A 15949-nucleotide genomic window follows, 5' to 3' on the forward strand; every position below is an offset into this window, starting at 1 on the left:
CCTCCCCCCTGCTCACGCTCACGCGCTCTCTCTCTCTCTCTCTCTCTCTAAAATAAATAAAAAATCTTAAAAAAAAAACAAAACAAATGAGAGAGAGAGAGCCAGGCAGGAAGCTCTTGAGAGTATTGCTCAAGAGTAAAGGAGGCCTGAGGGGCTGGGGAGTAATGGGGTTCATTCTGGCTGCCCCGCCCTGCCTCTGTTTCCCCCCCATAGCCCAGAGAGATGGGACAGATGTGGACACTCAAAAGCCCTCTGCTTGCAGGGTCCCAGGAGTGCAGGCCCATGGGACTTAGGGCAGGAGGAGAGAGGGAGCAGGAACCAGGCATCAGGCAGGAAACGGGGGGGGGGGGGGGGGGGGCTGGTAGAGTGTCACCGCTCAGAAGAGGCAGGGATCAAAGCACCTGGAGGGCTCTCCAGGACAAAGGCAAACACTGAGGTCCCTGCTGCCCCCACAGAGCCTGGCAACCCCCGCCCCTGGCCAGGTATAAGGGCCCTCGGCCCAGCAGGGGATCCAGGCTGTGGAGGTGCCATGGCCAAGTCCCAGCGGCTGCTGTGGCTACTACTGCTGTCCACGCTGTGCGGCGCAGGCGCCGGTGAGTCTCCCCAGCCTCTCAGCTCCCTCTCCCCCGGGGCCAGGTGTGGAGGAGGCTTCCTGTCTGCCTCCAGGCGCGCACCGAGCTCCGGCCCTGAGCCAGGCGTTAGCCCTCGTCCGTCCGTAGGAGCTGAGGAAGCTGAGGCTCGGAGCAGCTCCAGCTCCCGCGCTTGTCCAAGGTTACACAGCTCTTGGGGCGGTGGGGGGGGTGGGGGTTGGCGCATATCGCAGGTGGGACCCTGCTCCATCTGACTCCAGCACATTTAAGGGCCAAGCGCTCCTGGTAAAATTAGGTTTGGAGGTTGGGTGAAGTCAGAGTGCCGGGTGTGACCTAAATCCCAAGGTTGCTCTGGCCCCAAACTGCAGCTGACTGGACCGCCTCGTCCCTGGATTGTGCCCGAGGTCCCGGGTTCTGGTGCCAAAGCCTGGAGCAAGCACTGCAGTGCAGAGCCCTGGGGCACTGCCTACAGGAAGTCTGGGGCCATGCAAGAGCTGTGAGTGCCTCCCGTGGATGCACCGGGACTGGAGGTCTGGCATAGAGCGTGCTGGGTGGCCTCTGCGTGGGCCTGAGGGGATTCAAGCCCCCCTAGGGGATGAGATGGGTTGGGATACGATGGGATAAGATGATACGGTTGGGTTGGGATGGGGGGTAGTTGCCTGTGCCTTGGAGCGCTCTGTCAGCCTCACACACCTGAGCTGGGAGCATGGCCCCCCCACTCAAATTCCCCACCTTGGGGCCCCCTCCCCAGGATGACCTGTGCCAAGAATGTGAGGCCATCGTCCGCATCTTCACCAAGATGACCAAGGAGGCCATTTTCCAGGTGATGAGGCCCAGATCCTGGATGAAGCATGGGGGCCAAGAGATGGGGGACAGAACAGGGCACAGAGGTTAGCCCCTTAAAGAGGCCATCTCCAGGCCAAGAGTGAGGCATGGGTTTGCCTGGGGACTCCGGGAACCTGCTGGCCAGGAGAGGGTCCTGGGAGTGAGCCAGAGATGGTATCTCCTAAGGGGGAGGATCCTCCCTGTAGCCAACTACTTAACCCCTCGGCACTCTCTCAGCTCTGGTGTCCTGGGAGAGGGTGGCCAGCCTGCCTGGTGGTGGTCCTGCCTCCAGGGACTCGGGTGGGCACAGACCTCAAAGAGACCAGCCTGACTGTCTTCTCCCTGCCTCCCAGGACACGATGCGGAAGTTCCTGGAGAAAGAGTGTGACGTTCTGCCCTTGAAGCTTCTCGTGCCCCAGTGCAGTCACCTGCTCGACACCTACTTCCCAGTGCTCATTGACTACTTCCAGAGCCAGATTGTGAGGGCCCGGCAACCTTGCCTCCAGCCTGCCTCCCTGACAGCCCCCATGTCCAGCCACACGCAGAGTTACCCACACACACTACACCCCAGCCCAACACACACACACCCTACCCGTGACCAGTCCAGGAGACACAGTGACCCACAGCCACATGCCCCAGATCACAGCCCTACCTGCTCAGCTGTACTGAGTGGGTCCACACAACGGGTTTACAAAACACCCACTACACACCCTCACACCCTTCACACTCACATACACTCATTCACACACTCAGTCTCATGCAGAACCCTCACCATCATATACTCTCACATACAAACACACTCTCACACCCATGCTTGCACTCATCCATTCTCACAAATGCACATGCTTGTGCTCATTCACACACATCCCCAGACACCTGCCCGAAGACCCCACACAGCCCCACCTCTGCCTTTTGGCTCCCCCCACCCTCACCACAGAACCCTAAGCCACAGCCCCCGTCCAGCCTGCTGCCCCTCATTCCAGGCCCAAAGCCAGGGGTCTTAGTGCAAGCCCTTGAGCCAGGCTGGGCAGGAGTGGGTCCCCTCCCACACCCTGACCACTCCCTCACCCTGCATTGTGCCCTAGAACCCGAAGGTCATCTGCAAGCACCTGGGCCTGTGCAAACCTGGGCGTCCAGAGCCAGGGCAGGAGTCAGGGCTGTCAGACCTGCTGCCGGAGAAGCTGATCCTCCCCCGGCTGCCGGGAGCCCTCCAGGTGAGGGCTGGGCCTCACACCCAGGTGACAGAGGGCCCCTGCACTGCTGGCCCTTCATACAGATAGGTGGGATTCCATACAGTGATGCCACAGCCAAGGCCCGTAAGCACTTGCCCTGGAGAGGGCAGAGCCAGAAAGGGGCAAGAAGCTCTAAGCAGGGCTTAAGGCAGGGAAAAGGGGAAGAGAAGTCAGGGGAGGTAGGGCCTGGAGGATGTCTTCTCCCAGGGCCCAGCCTGGCCTCACCTGGGGGTGATTCTCTCCCCCAGGATCTCTCCGAGCAGCGGCTGCCCATCCCCCTCCCCTACTGCTGGCTCTGCAGGGCTCTGATCAAGCGGATCCAAGTTGTGATGCCCAAGGTAAGACATCCAGGAATACGAGAAGTTCAGCAGGGCCCTCCACAGCTCCACCCTCCCTACCCTTCCTCATGCCCCTGTCAGGGGCCACACAAGGGACCCCGGAGCTCAAGCTCAGGCACCGTGGGGGCCAGGCCTAGAGTTCATTCAACAATTGTAAAGCCCCCGCTATTATATGCCAGGCATTGTGCCAGGCATCAAAGAATAAAAATGAACAAGACCTCGGTCTTGTCCACCAGCAGCTCACCATTGGATGGCAAAGAATCCCGGTTTGTTTCTTTGTTTGTTTAGAGAGAGTGCACACAAGGGAAGAGGGGGGTTGCGGGGGTGGCGGGAGGGCAAGAGAGAGAATCTTAAGCAGGCTCCATGCTCAGTGGGGAGCCCAACGTGGGGCTTCCATCTCACTACCTTGAAATCAAGACCTGAGCCAAAATCAAGAGTTGGACACTCAACCGACTGAGCCCCCCAGGCACCCGGACGAGTGAGGCTTTTAGCGACAGAAGCCATCTTGGCACGTTTGTGTGCCAATGGGACTGGCCAGCAGATGGGAGAAGCAGTGAGCTGGGGAGAGAGGACAATGCAGGGTAACGTACTTGGGTGGGTGGGGGGGGGTCCAGGGCACGAGTCGATGGGCTGGCCTTGGGCAGAGCAACAACCTTTCTTTCCTCTGTCAGTGAAGCGGGGAGGCTAGGCGAGTGTGGGTTCTGACACAAGCAGGTGACATGCACAAGCATTTGGTGAAATGTACCCGTTTGGAAGGTAGAGCACCCCAGAGACAAATAATTCACTGTGTCGTGCGCCCACCTCCACCTCCTCCCAGCAATGGGGGACGGGGCGGCCACCAGCTGCGGCACAGCCAAGGCCAGCTGGCGCCGTGCAGGTTCTTGACACGTGTTGGTTGAATGAATGAAGAAAGGAGGGAATGAGCCAGAGTGCTTGTCACCTCTACCTCTCTCCTTGCCCTTCAGCTGGGAGGTGGAGTTTGGAATCGGGGTGGGCTGGGGAACCTCCTCACTTCCCCCAGGGGTTCCAGGAGCCACAGATGAAAGTTGCTGCCGCTGCAGGGAAATGTAACAAGCCCCGCGTGTGCAGGGGGAAGACCCAGGTCTGATCACCGTGTGGCCCGGCTGGCGGCCGCCTGTCTGGGCTGGCCACGTTCCTTCCCACAGCCCCAGAGCCTGTGGACGCCGAGCTGGGATGGCAGCCTGGCTCCTGAACTCACTTAGTGACTCTGGCGGGGCCCCTCAGACTCTTGGATGCCCAGCGTCCTTATCTGTAAAAAGCGTACTCATTCCCCCTCCCAGAAGGGCGCAGGGTCAAACTACGAGATGCCCGCAGGTGCCGGGCATGGCGTAGACCTTGCCAGGGCAGGTCCCACCATGCCCTGTCTCTGCCCCACCCCAGGGTGTGCTGGCCATGGCTATGGGCCAGGTGTGCCATGTCGTACCCCTGGTGGTGGGTGGCATCTGCCAGTGCCTGGCCGAGCGCTACACTGTCCTGCTGCTAGATGCTCTGCTGAGCCGCGTGCTGCCCCAGATGGTGTGCGGCCTGGTCCTCCGGTGCTCCGAGGAGAGCCCTGGCCCCGGTGAGCCTGCCGCCCCCCCCCTCCCCAGCGCCCACCCTCCTCTTCCCTGCCCCTGGCCCTGCCCCGCCCTCCCCTCTCCCTGGTGCCCCCTGCACTGCACCAGTCCGGACGACAACCGAGCACCTCTGCAGGGCAGGCTTGACGGTTTTCTCTCCCAGTCCTCACAGCTCCGGAGTCCCTGCCCAGAGAATGGTTACCTCAAGAGTCCGAGTGCCGCGTCTGCATGTTCGTGGCCACACAGGCTGGGAACAGCAGCGAGCAGGCCATGCCGCAGGCAATACACCAGGCATGCCTCAGCTCCTGGCTGGGCAGGCAAAAGGTGAGGGACGGGCACGCGGTGGACTTGGGGCCCTGGGCCTGCCCCCAGTGGAGGGGGGAGCCCGGGAAAGGCTTCCCCATCAGAGACGCACAGAATGGTCCGGCCCCTGCCCTCGAGGAGCTCAAACAGGCAGGACGTGGGCCCAAAAACCTTGGAAAAATAACACAGGGCAAAACCTGCCAAGGTCAGGGGTCGCCTTTGGACAAAGGGCATGGGCCCCAGAGGACCTGCAGGCCTCCCTCACGGACAAAGACTAAGGCCTGGTTATCACGCCATGCCCACGGGAGCAGGAGAGGGCCTGGCCTTCTCTCCAGGGTCCCTGTCCTGTCCTTGCCCCATCCCTCTCTCAGTGCGACTCACCAGGGACACATCCACCCACAGAGAGGGCTGGGCTTAAAGGCTCTAGAGTCCCAGGACTCAGAGTCCCTACAGTGAATTCTCTTCACAAAGTCAAGTCCTGAGGCAAGTCTACTGATGACCTGCCAGGGAGGCAGCGTTTGGTATGGCACTCCCCTGCTCCAGAATGCGCAGGGCTCCCCACTGCCCACCACGTCAGGTTGCCAAGCCCAGAGGAGCTTGAAGATTTCTAGACCTGAAATTTGGGGGGATGGGAAGATGGTGGCTAAGATGCAGCCCCTGTGCATGAGTTGCAAGACCCTCCATCTCCAATGTCCCCGGCTTTCCCGACAGAACCCTCCATTTCAGCCCACACCAGCCTGTTCACAGCCAGAGCTGCTCGCTGGGGGCAATGGCTAGACCTCCACCTGGTCAGGAGGGAGCGCTGGAGTGACGCAGATAAGGGGAGAGTCCTGCAACAGGCCCAGTCCCCCCCAACACACACCTGTTTCTTTCTCCTTCCTCAGTGCGAGCAGTTTGTGGAGCAGCACACACCCCAGCTGCACACCCTCATGGCCGGGGGCCAGGATGCCCACGCCACCTGCCAGGTGCTCACCCTCCCGGCTGGTGCCAGGACTTTCCTCAGCTCCCAGAGCCCCCACCCTCTCCGGTCCACGATTGGCAGAGGCCCCGCTCCTCTGGGGCCAGGGCAACCCCAGGAGTGCAGGCCCAGGACGCTATTTTAACACGGGTCAAGGAAAAGCCACAAAAGAATGGACAAGGAGACATAGGAAAGGAGAGGGCAGCTGTAAGGAGTATGGTCTGATGCACATTAGGGAATGGAGGCTGTTCGCTGAGCAGCGTGTGCTCAGCAGGAGCTGCCAAGTGGGTGTTCTGGGGCAAGCATCCCACCTCCTCAGGCTCCAAACCTAGAAGGCCCATGGCTTAGGAGGTCTACAAGGTCACACCAAGAACACCCACCACATGGCAGTCAAAGTGAAAGCTGCCCCTTCCAGCAGGAGCTTCTCATCCCCCTCAGAGCTGGGAAGGGGAAACAGGGTCCAAGGCCTCCGGCCCTAACTCTGTCCCTACGGCAGGCCCTGGGCGCGTGTAAGACCACGTTCAGTCCTCTCCAGTGTACCCACATTCCTTACTTCTGACGAGAACTCAGAGCCATGGCAGGTGAGTCCGGGCTCCCCGTTGAGGGGAAGAAGAGGTAGATGGGTCGTGTACCCATCAGGACAGGGGGCCCTGTGTTCCCCAAGCAGGAAGAGGTAGTCACTGCTGCTGGTTGCCCCATCCTCCCCCTCATAGGCCACAACTCAAGGCTCCTGAGGGCCCCTCACAGCACCATCTCAAGAATGGCCTCTCTCACTCCCTCTCCTCAGAATCCTGCCACCCCTGGGGCTAGGCCCAGCTCCCACCTCCCTCACCTTATCCCGGGCCTCAGAGGGAGCTGCAGCTCACCCTCTGCACTCACTGATCTTCAGTATTTGACGTACCAAGGCCAACCTTTCCTGAAGTTCGGGGGAAATCATGCTGTGCTGCACAAAGAAGTTGTCCCCTTAGAAGCCAGGAACTCCACCATCATCTGACTCCTCCTTCCTGAGACACATTTCTCTCTTCCTGACTGTCATTGTCTAAGTCAGAGGTAGCACCTTAGAATGGAGGGGTAAGTCAGATGCAGCCCCTATGACCAGGGCCCTCAGGACAGGGAAATGACCCTGAGAGGGACAGACATAGCAACTGTGGGCTAGAAGTGTCCCTGAGAGCAAACTTGGTCCACTTCACCATTCCGCTCGGAGCCAGACCCTAACACCCCGTGTGTTAAGTCTGTTCACTCATTTTTTAAAAAAATGTAGTGGGTGCCTTATGGCCAGGCTGCGCTTTAGGGGCAAGGTCTACCGCTGTGAAGAAAACGATGAACCCCATGCCCTCCTGGCGCTCAGGCCCCAGGGTCTGACTCTTGCATCTGAGTGGGGCAGCCCAGGCCTGCTCCCGAATCTCTCTAGAATTATAAGCCCCTGTGGGAGGCGGTGAGGAGGAAGTGTCTGCCCCAACTCAGACCTATCCCACAGGGACCAAATTCATGTTTTCCCCCCACCCTGATGGCAGCTGGGGGAACCTGGGGGCTGGGAGCTGCCCAGGAGACCAGGGCAGTCTCCTTTCCCCAGCTCCTAAGGCTTCCGGCACCAGAAAGAGCCAGGCCTTCCATCCCTGTTGGAACAGGAAAAGCAATGGATTGGCCCAGGGGGCCTGGGCTCTGGTCCTGACTCTGCCATCAACTGACCCTGGGTTCCCCAGCCAAAATACATTGCCCCCTCTCTGGCTCTCATTCTCCTCAGCAGCAAAGGGGGATTGAAAGAGGTGGTTTCTAGGATTCTTGAGCTCTCCCACGTGACAAGCCTCTTCCTCAGGCTCCCTGCCCTCTGCCCACACTGGGAAGCCTTCACTCCCACGGTCGCCTTCCCCATCTCCTTTAAGCTGATGGACCATGAGCCCGCAGCTTGTGACCTCAGTCCTGTTGTCAGTCTTACCTCTCCTGTCTCTAACCACAGCCTAAAGGAGAGCCACTTTCTTCCTCTCCGGGTGTGAGGAGCAGCCAGGGCAGCATCTGCTGGAGGAGATCTGCAAGAGGGGGGCTTCCGGCACAGGGACTTCCGGCCAGACTTCACACACCCCACTGGAGCCAGCCCAGCTCCCACAACACCCCCAGGCTTGGTCCCGGGGAACTCGTCAGCCACACACTCCTTCCCTGGCTCCAAGAGGACAGCCTGCCTCACTTTCATCTCCATGTGCATAAGATACTGGCTTTTACAGTGGTTTTGCCAATATTTTCACAAAACTCAAATTCAGAAGAATAAAAAAAATGGGAACATCAAGTACCATAAAAGATAGATATATGAAGTCAAACTTTAAAAAAAAAAAAAAAATCAGGAAATCCCTGACTTGTCAAGAATGGATGCAGCAGGGCTCAAGCAAGGTGGGAAGGTGATTGGACAAACTTTCATATTTGAGATGTTCTCCGGCTTAAGGGCTATCACTTTAAGATGTAAAAAGGGGTTTTCTTTTTATCTTTTTGCAAGGCAAGCTTCCTCCAAGTTTTGGCTGAAATTCCAGGGTGATTCCATTTCTGCTATGATTTATCTCCTCAAAGCTCAGTTGGGGCACGGGCTAAAAATCAGTTCCTATGTAATCCAATGCCTGTAACAATACTAATAAAGCCTATTGCTTCATACTAAAAGGAAAAAGACAGTCATTGAAAATGCCCCCGAAGCCTGCAGCCTCACGCAGCTGGACTGGGCAGCGACATCACTCTCCTCCTTGAGGGAGAAGTCGGCGCCCACAGTGCTGCCCCCTCCCCGTAAATGCTTCCCGCCCCACCCCCGCCTCTCACCCTCCCCTCTCCCAAAGAGCCCACTCGTGGGGATGAGATGAGGTTGTTAGGGTACCCCAAAAATCAAAATATACAACAACAAAATTAAATAAACCTTTATCTTTAAAGACCTAAGTGCCTGGGAGTGTCCCTTTATTTATAAAAGAACTTTTGTTACTATACTCCTATTATGAAAGATATACATGTTTATTATAGAAAATTCAGAACCTGCAGGTCACAAAGGAGTGGAAATCACCCACAATCCTGCCAATCCCGGGAGAGGACTGGAGCAGGATGTATACTTTGGCACTGAGCTATAGACATTTCCAATCCATTTTCCCCACATCTCCACCATTCAAGCTCCAGGAAAAAGATTTCTATACAATGTGCTCTTGGGGGTAAGGATGTTGGACACAAATCCCTGGCCTCTGAATTTGAACTTGTAAGTGAATTTTTGTAAATCTATAGCAGACTATTGTCTTGGAAACCATTATTTCGATTGTAAGGTCAAGATCCCCGAGAGAAGAGCGTTTTAAATTTTTTAAAAGCTTGGCTGGGAAGATGACAAGACAGAGCCTGGAGGGGAGGCAAGCATGGGGATGAGCTTGTGAGGATGGAAGAGAAGCTTTCACGCAACAGGAGGGTCAGGAGTGGACCAGCTGGTCGAGGAGAGAACTGCAGGAAGCGGCTACGGCTGAGGCTCAGGGAGACCCTGAGACATGCCCAGCAACCTGCACCCCCAGAGCAGGGTGGGAAAGGAGAAGCCCCAGGAGGTGTGAGGGCCGAAGAGCAGAGAGGACTTGTTCTTCCCTTTCCAGGGCATGAGGAGAACACAAGTCCCTTAGAGAAGGCTGCCTCCAACATGACATTAGAAAGAGTGCAAAAAACAGCCTTCAAGAGGGGGCCTAGCAGACAGGCCTGAGGACAGCCTCAGAGGGTGCCCCCTGCATGATGCAGAAGAGCAAGCACACCCCCAGGGCCCAAGAGGCCATCAGAATCAGCTCTGCACAAAATGGAGGGCCCAAAAGAGCCTATGACTAGGGACAAAGCACTGACAGATTTCATGCACCTTGAGAGGAGCAGAAGTCAGACCTGACAGCCCATCCCAGCACAAGGGGAGGGGAACCGAGAGGACCAGGGAGAGCACAGTCCCCAGTACCTCTCCTCACGACAGGGCACTTTGTCAATCATTCCCAGAAAAAATGGAAGTAGGGTCCAGTCGTTAATAACCCAAGAGGGGCTGAGTATTAAAAGGAGGGGCTGGGCGCCTGGGTGGCTCAGTCAGTTAGGCAGCTGACTCTTGATTTCAGCTCAGGTCATGATCTCAGGGTCGTGAGATTGAGCCCTGCGTGGAGCTCCATGCTGGGTGTGGGGTCTGCTTGGGATTCCCTCTTTCTCTCTCTCATAAATAAATAAAATGTTTTTTAAAATAAAAAAAAGGAAGGGGCTCAATCACTTTCGAATGGAAATATTATATTGTGGGGGCTTAAGAGCCCAAATGAGTTCAATTTTAAAACAATAAAGACAGTTACTTTCATGTCCCCCTGATTAATGACTGAGATTTAAAATCCACAACACATCATTATAACATTTTATTACAGATCATTCCAAACTTTTCTCTGCACATACACAAAAATAGATGTAACAGATTTTTTTTCTTTAGATTTTATTTATTTGAGAAAGAGAGGGGCAGAGGGAGAGAGAGAAGCAGGCTCCCTGCCCAGCAGGGAGCCTGACGCAGGAGCGTGATTCCAGGACCCTGGGTTCGTGATCCGAGCCAAAGGCAGCTGCTTAACTAACTGAGCCACCCAGGCGCCCCTATATATAACAGACTTACAGAAATGGAAACATCCTATATATGCTTTGTAAACTGAACAACTGCTTTGTTCATTTAAAAATAATCTTTCCAGGCGCCTGGGTGTCTCAGTTGGTTATACAACTGCCTTCAGCTCAGGTCATGATCCTGGAGTCCCGGGATCGAGTCCCACGTCGGGCTCCCTGCTTAGCGGAGAGTCTACTTCTCCCTCTGACCCTCCCCTGTCTTGTGCGCTCTCTCTCTCCTCATTCTCTCTCTCTCAAGTAAATAAAATCTTAAAAAATAAAAATAAATAAAAATAATCTTTCCAGGGGCGCCTGGTGGCTCAGTCGGTCGAGTGGCCGACTCTTGGTTTCAGCTTAGGTGGTGATCTCAGGGTTCGGAGATCAAGCCTGGGCCTCTCTGTGCTCAGCGGGGAATCTGCTTAAGATTTCCTCTCTCTCTCTCTCTCCTTCTGCTCCCCACCCCCACGCAAGCTCTCCCTCTCTCTCTCTGAAATGAATAAATAAATCTTTTTTTTTAATTAAAATAAATAAATAATAGATAATGAAAATAAAAAGAATCTTTCCAGGGATTCCTGGCTGGCTGAGTTGGTGGAGCATGCAACTCTTGATCTCAGGGTTATGAGTTTGAGCCCCAGGTTGGGTGTAGAGATTATTTAAAAATAAAATCTTAAAAAATAAATAAATAAAATAAAAATAATCTTTCCAGGTCAATAAATAGAGACGTCTGTCATTACTGGTAACTGCTGCATGGTATTTTTTTCTGGATACAAACTCTTCCCTTTATCAACAGTATCAACTATCATTATTAACAATGTTGTGAAAAATAAAAACCCTGGCACTTACATCTTTGTTTACCAGTCAATTTCCTTAAAGTCAATTCCAAGACATGAAATTTGGGGACAAAAACCATGCACATCTTTACTCTAACTATAGGCTGTATTGCCACACTACCCCTCTGTACCAGCCATACCAGCTTCTATCCCAATAACAAACACATGCCTCTTCACTCTCACCAACTCTCGTTACTAGCAACTTTCAAATCTTTGCTAATCTAAAATATAAAAATGACCTCTCTTGTTGTTCTATTTTGCATTTCTTCAGTTACTAAGTAAAAATTTTTTCACATATTTATTGACCGTTTATATTTTTTACCTTTTGTGAAATGCCTATTGGAGGTTTTGCCCAATTTTCCATAGGGATATTCTTTTTAAGATTTTATTTATTTGTTTGAGAGAGAGAGCTTGCACACGAGCAAGGGGGCAGGGGCAGAGGGAGAGGGGGAAGCAGATTCCCTGCTGAGCAGGGAGCCCCACCACGACCACGCAGGGCTCCATCTCAGGGGCCTGGGATCATGACCTGAGCCGAAGGCAGAGGCTTAACTGACTGAGCCACCCAGGCGCTCCAGGGGTATTCTTCTTCTTACCAGTAAAAATATATTAGGTATATTCATTTCTTTACTGTCCTGTATGTTGCAAAATTTACCCTGTCATATGTCTTTTACCTTTAGGTTATGTTTTCCATGTATCTATCTTTTCCTTTGTGATTTCTGGCTAAGAAAACATGAATTCCACTTCTTTTTCATGTGTGGGTCAGACCGTCCAGAGCCTGAGGGCTCCAAAAGCAGAAGCATCTGCTGAGATCATAGCCATAGAGACATGTGACCCCAGTTCAGACAGCAGGGGTGGAAGCAAGCCACATGTCACCCACAAAGGCCCTTAAGCTTCTGTACACAGGACATGACAGTCAGCTCTGAGCAGTGGTTCTAAACCTTTTAGTCAATAGTGTCTATTGTCAACATCTTGGGTGGGTTTAAAGACACAAAATCAGGGCGCCTGGGTGGCTCAGTCAGTTAAGCGTCTGCCTTCGACTCAGGTCATATCCCAGGGTCCTGGGATGGAGCCCCACGTCGGGCTCCCTGCTCATCGGGGAGTCTGCTTCTCCCTCTCCCTCTGCCCCTTCCCTCATTCGTGCTCTCTCTCTCTCTCTCAAATAAATAAAATCTTAAAAAAATAGACAAAATTTTTGTCAAAAGGATAGAGAACACAGACTTAGCACTATATAATTTCCTCAGTGAACATTAGCAACTGACTCTTAGTGTCAAGCATTTTCCTAGGGCTGGGCACAAAAAAACAAAAAAACAGTTCCTGTCTGTCCTTTTGGAACTTAGAGTCTAGTTGGGAAGACAGACATTAATCATAGAATCACAGGGGGGGAAAAAAAAGGAATACCTCAGGTGAGCTATGTGCTGTCACTCAGAGACACTACGGTGCTGAGGAGGTGTGAGAGGTCAGAGAGGTGAAGGAAGAGCAAGTTCGAAGGGAGAGAGCATCCCCAGCAGAAGAAGCAGATGGCACAAAGGCCTGCATGGAAATGGAAGGAAGGACAGGGGTCCTGGGATTGATGACCAGGAGAAATTTCCCAAGACGTGAGGCTGAGAGGCTAAGGATTTCCATCTAAGAGCCAACAAAGTGTCTTCAGTGGGAGATCAGGGTGTGAGGAGAAACAACTTGGTTCGGTGTGTGTTTTAAAGGATTGGTCTGGCCAAAGTGTGAATGAACTGGGAGAAGGGGACACGGGAAGGGGCGGAGACCTGTGAGGAGACCACTGTAAACAGAAATTAGCAATAGCTTAGATTAGAATGACAGTGGCAGAGGGCCTGTGCAGAAGTCACATGGATCCTGGAGAATAACGTCAGACTATCATAAACATAATCAGATGGTGACTCCAGCTGAAGCTGTTGTCCCAGATGTAGCATCTTTACAGCACAGCCCATGGTCCTTGGCATGCAGCTTTAGCTCCTTTTTCTCCATACCAGTTTATAAAGATCACCAGAAATAGTTAGCTTTTACCTGGCAGGATACCTTCACAGTGTTGTGTCAGGGGAACGTCAATTCTCCCGCTCTACCATAACACCGTGCAGACATCTTGATCATCTTGACATTCCACAAAACATCACACTAGTCCACTACACTGATGATGTTATGATGATGCTATCCAATGAGCAGGAAGTGACAAGTACTTTATTTATTTATTTTTAGATTTTATTTATTTGAAAGAGAAAGAGGAGAAGAGAGAGCGTGAGCAAGGGGAGGAGCAGTGGGGGGGAGAGGGACAAGGAAACTCCTTGCTGAGTGTGGAGCCCTATGTGGGGCTCAATCCCAGAACCCCGAGATCACAACCCAAGCCCAAGCCAAGAGTCAGACGGTCAACAAACTGAGCCACCCAGGCGCCCTGTGACAAGTACTTTAGATGTCTTAGTAAGCCATAAGCAAACAAGAGGGTACGATTTAACCCTAAAACAATTCAGGGACCTGCCACCTTAGAAGTCTCTGGGGGTCTACGTGTGGTCTAGACTATGTCAAAGTATCCCCTCCTTTGTGAAAGACAGGCTGCTATACCTCCTATCACCTCCCCCCTGCCCCACCTGCTTGGGCAGGTCCAAAGAGAAAGGGCACAAGGGATGGTAGGCTTTTTTGACTTTTGGAGACATCATATATCACATTTGAGTGTGCTACTTTAACCCAACTGGAGACAGCTGTAGAGCTACTGGTTTCAAAGGGAGGCCAGGACAAGAAAAGTTTCCACAGAAGTTTAAGCAGCAGGATAGACTGCTCTACTCTTTGTACCTTCTGATCCAGGATGGCCGCTATTTTGATGTGTCCTTGGCAAATAGCAATGCTGTATGGAGCCTCTGGCAAGAACCAACAGGAGAATCACAGTGCAGAATTTCAGGATTTTGGAACAAGTCTATGCCCTCATCTTCCGCAGATACCTATTCTCCTTCTGAGAAATAGCTTCTGGCTAGCTTTTGGGCCCGAATAGACTGAGTGTCTAAACACAGGCTAACAGGTGACCAGGGAAACTGAATCTCCGCTCATGAACCTGCCAACCTGAATGTTGGCCATGCGTAGTTGCAAGCTATCATTAAATGGGTGGTATATTAAACCAACCTCAGGCAGGTCCAAAAGGCACAAGTAAGTTACACGAGCAGGTGGCCCATATTCCTTTGACACCAACTCCTGTTGCGTTGCCTCCCAGGGTGTTACTTACGTCCAGTTGACAAAGGAAGACAAAACTCAAGCCTGGTTTACAGATAGAGTCGTACAAAATGCTGGTACAGAATGCAAGTAGACAGCTGTAGCACTTCATCCCCACTCAGGGTGACACTGAAGGACAGTGGGGAAGGAAAAGCCTCTGCAAACAGTATATTGGGTTGCTTACTATATTTGGAGTGTGAGATGGCCAGAAGTATAGATCTCAACTAACTCATGGGTAGTTGCCGATGGTTTGGCTGGATAGCCAGGGATTCAGAATGAACAGGATTGTAAACCTGATGAAAAGGAAGTCTGGGGAAGAGGTGTAAGGATAGACCCTGAATATACTACATATATACATACACACACACACGTATACTATGCTACACTATATATACTATATACTATATATATACTACATATATATACACACGTATATTACGCTACACTATATATACTATATACTATATATATACTACATATATACACACACACATACATATATTACGCTACACTATATATACTATATACTATACTACATATATATATATATACACACACACACACACGTATATTATGCTACACTATATATATACTATACACTACATATATATACACACACATATGTATATTATGCTACACTATATATACTATATACTATATATATACTATATTTCTATAGTAATATTATATACCATGAAAATATTTGTTTTGCATATGAATGTCCCCAAAAGGCATCTGCCACAGAGGAGAATCTTAATGAGGTTTACAAAGTGACATTACCTGTGGAATGTCAGCCAGCAGCCTCTTTTCTCCAGTGCTCGCTCAGTGAGCTCATGAGCCATGGTGGCAGCAAGAGACGTTATGCGTGGGCTCAACAACCTGGACTTCCCGTCCCCTGACCTGAGTAGTGCTTCTGCTGAATATCTAATTTGCCAATAGCAGGAATTAACAGTGAGTCCCCAGTATGGCACTATTCCTTGTGGGCATCAGCCAGCTACCTGGTGCAGGCTGATTACATCTTCTATTATGGAGGCAGAGATCTATCCTCAGAGGAATAGAAACACATTCCAGACACACGTTTGCCGTCCCTGCCCATGTTTCTGGCAATACCACCATGCATGGATCCTCGGAATGCCTTATCAACCATCACAGCATCCCATGCAGCATTGCATCTGACAAAGAAAGTCTTTTCACAGCAAAGGAAGTACAGCAACGGACTCATGCCCGTAGATCTCACTGGTCTTAACACATACACCATCATCTGGAAGGAGCTAGCCTCATTACAAGATAGAATGGCTTACTGAAAACTCTGCTACAGTACCAGTTAGTGCTCATTTTATAGGATGCAGTATGCTTTGAACCAGAGAACATTATATGGTACTCTCTCCCCCATTACCAAAATACATGGGCCTAAAAAATAGGTGAACATTGGTGTGACTCCTCTAGCACACTTAATAACTTAGCAGAATTTTTACTTCTGTTCCAGCAACTTG

The 15949-nt window shown here is 52.2% G+C and overlaps 1 protein-coding gene across 4 annotated transcripts; it reads left to right on the forward strand.

The window, feature by feature from the left end:
• The first annotated feature begins 434 nt into the window (after nt 1–434).
• On the forward strand, nt 435–8730 carry SFTPB (surfactant protein B). Of its 4 annotated transcripts, none has more exons than XR_003524916.2 (12): nt 435–593; nt 959–1086; nt 1342–1413; nt 1769–1894; nt 2501–2629; nt 2896–2985; nt 4387–4567; nt 4726–4886; nt 5750–5830; nt 6320–6404; nt 6611–6894; nt 7781–8730. XR_003524916.2 is itself a non-coding variant. In XM_027624121.2 (11 exons), exons 1-10 carry the CDS (start codon nt 530–532, stop codon nt 6380–6382), a joined length of 1095 nt encoding a protein of 364 aa, XP_027479922.1. In that variant the 5' UTR covers nt 435–529; the 3' UTR covers nt 6383–6404; nt 7781–8730. The 4 variants fall into 4 exon arrangements, 1 of the variants encoding a protein (XP_027479922.1); XR_003524918.2 differs by having other exon boundaries at nt 6713–6894; XR_003524917.2 differs by having other exon boundaries at nt 6729–6894.
• Nucleotides 8731–15949: the final 7219 nt, after the last annotated feature.

Source organism: Zalophus californianus, chromosome 8, assembly GCF_009762305.2.
Source record: "Zalophus californianus isolate mZalCal1 chromosome 8, mZalCal1.pri.v2, whole genome shotgun sequence".
In the NCBI taxonomy this organism is placed as follows: Eukaryota; Metazoa; Chordata; class Mammalia; order Carnivora; family Otariidae; genus Zalophus; species Zalophus californianus.

Excerpts from the sequence above, each read along its gene's own strand:
- SFTPB (XM_027624121.2), top strand. The coding sequence starts at position 530 with ATGGCCAAGTCCCAGCGGCTGCTGTGGCTACTACTGCTGTCCACGCTG. Across the intron at positions 4,568-4,725 it reads CGAGGAGAGCCCTGGCCCCG|TCCTCACAGCTCCGGAGTCC; the intron begins GTGAGCCTGCCG and ends TTTCTCTCCCAG. Across the intron at positions 4,887-5,749 it reads CCTGGCTGGGCAGGCAAAAG|TGCGAGCAGTTTGTGGAGCA; the intron begins GTGAGGGACGGG and ends CTCCTTCCTCAG.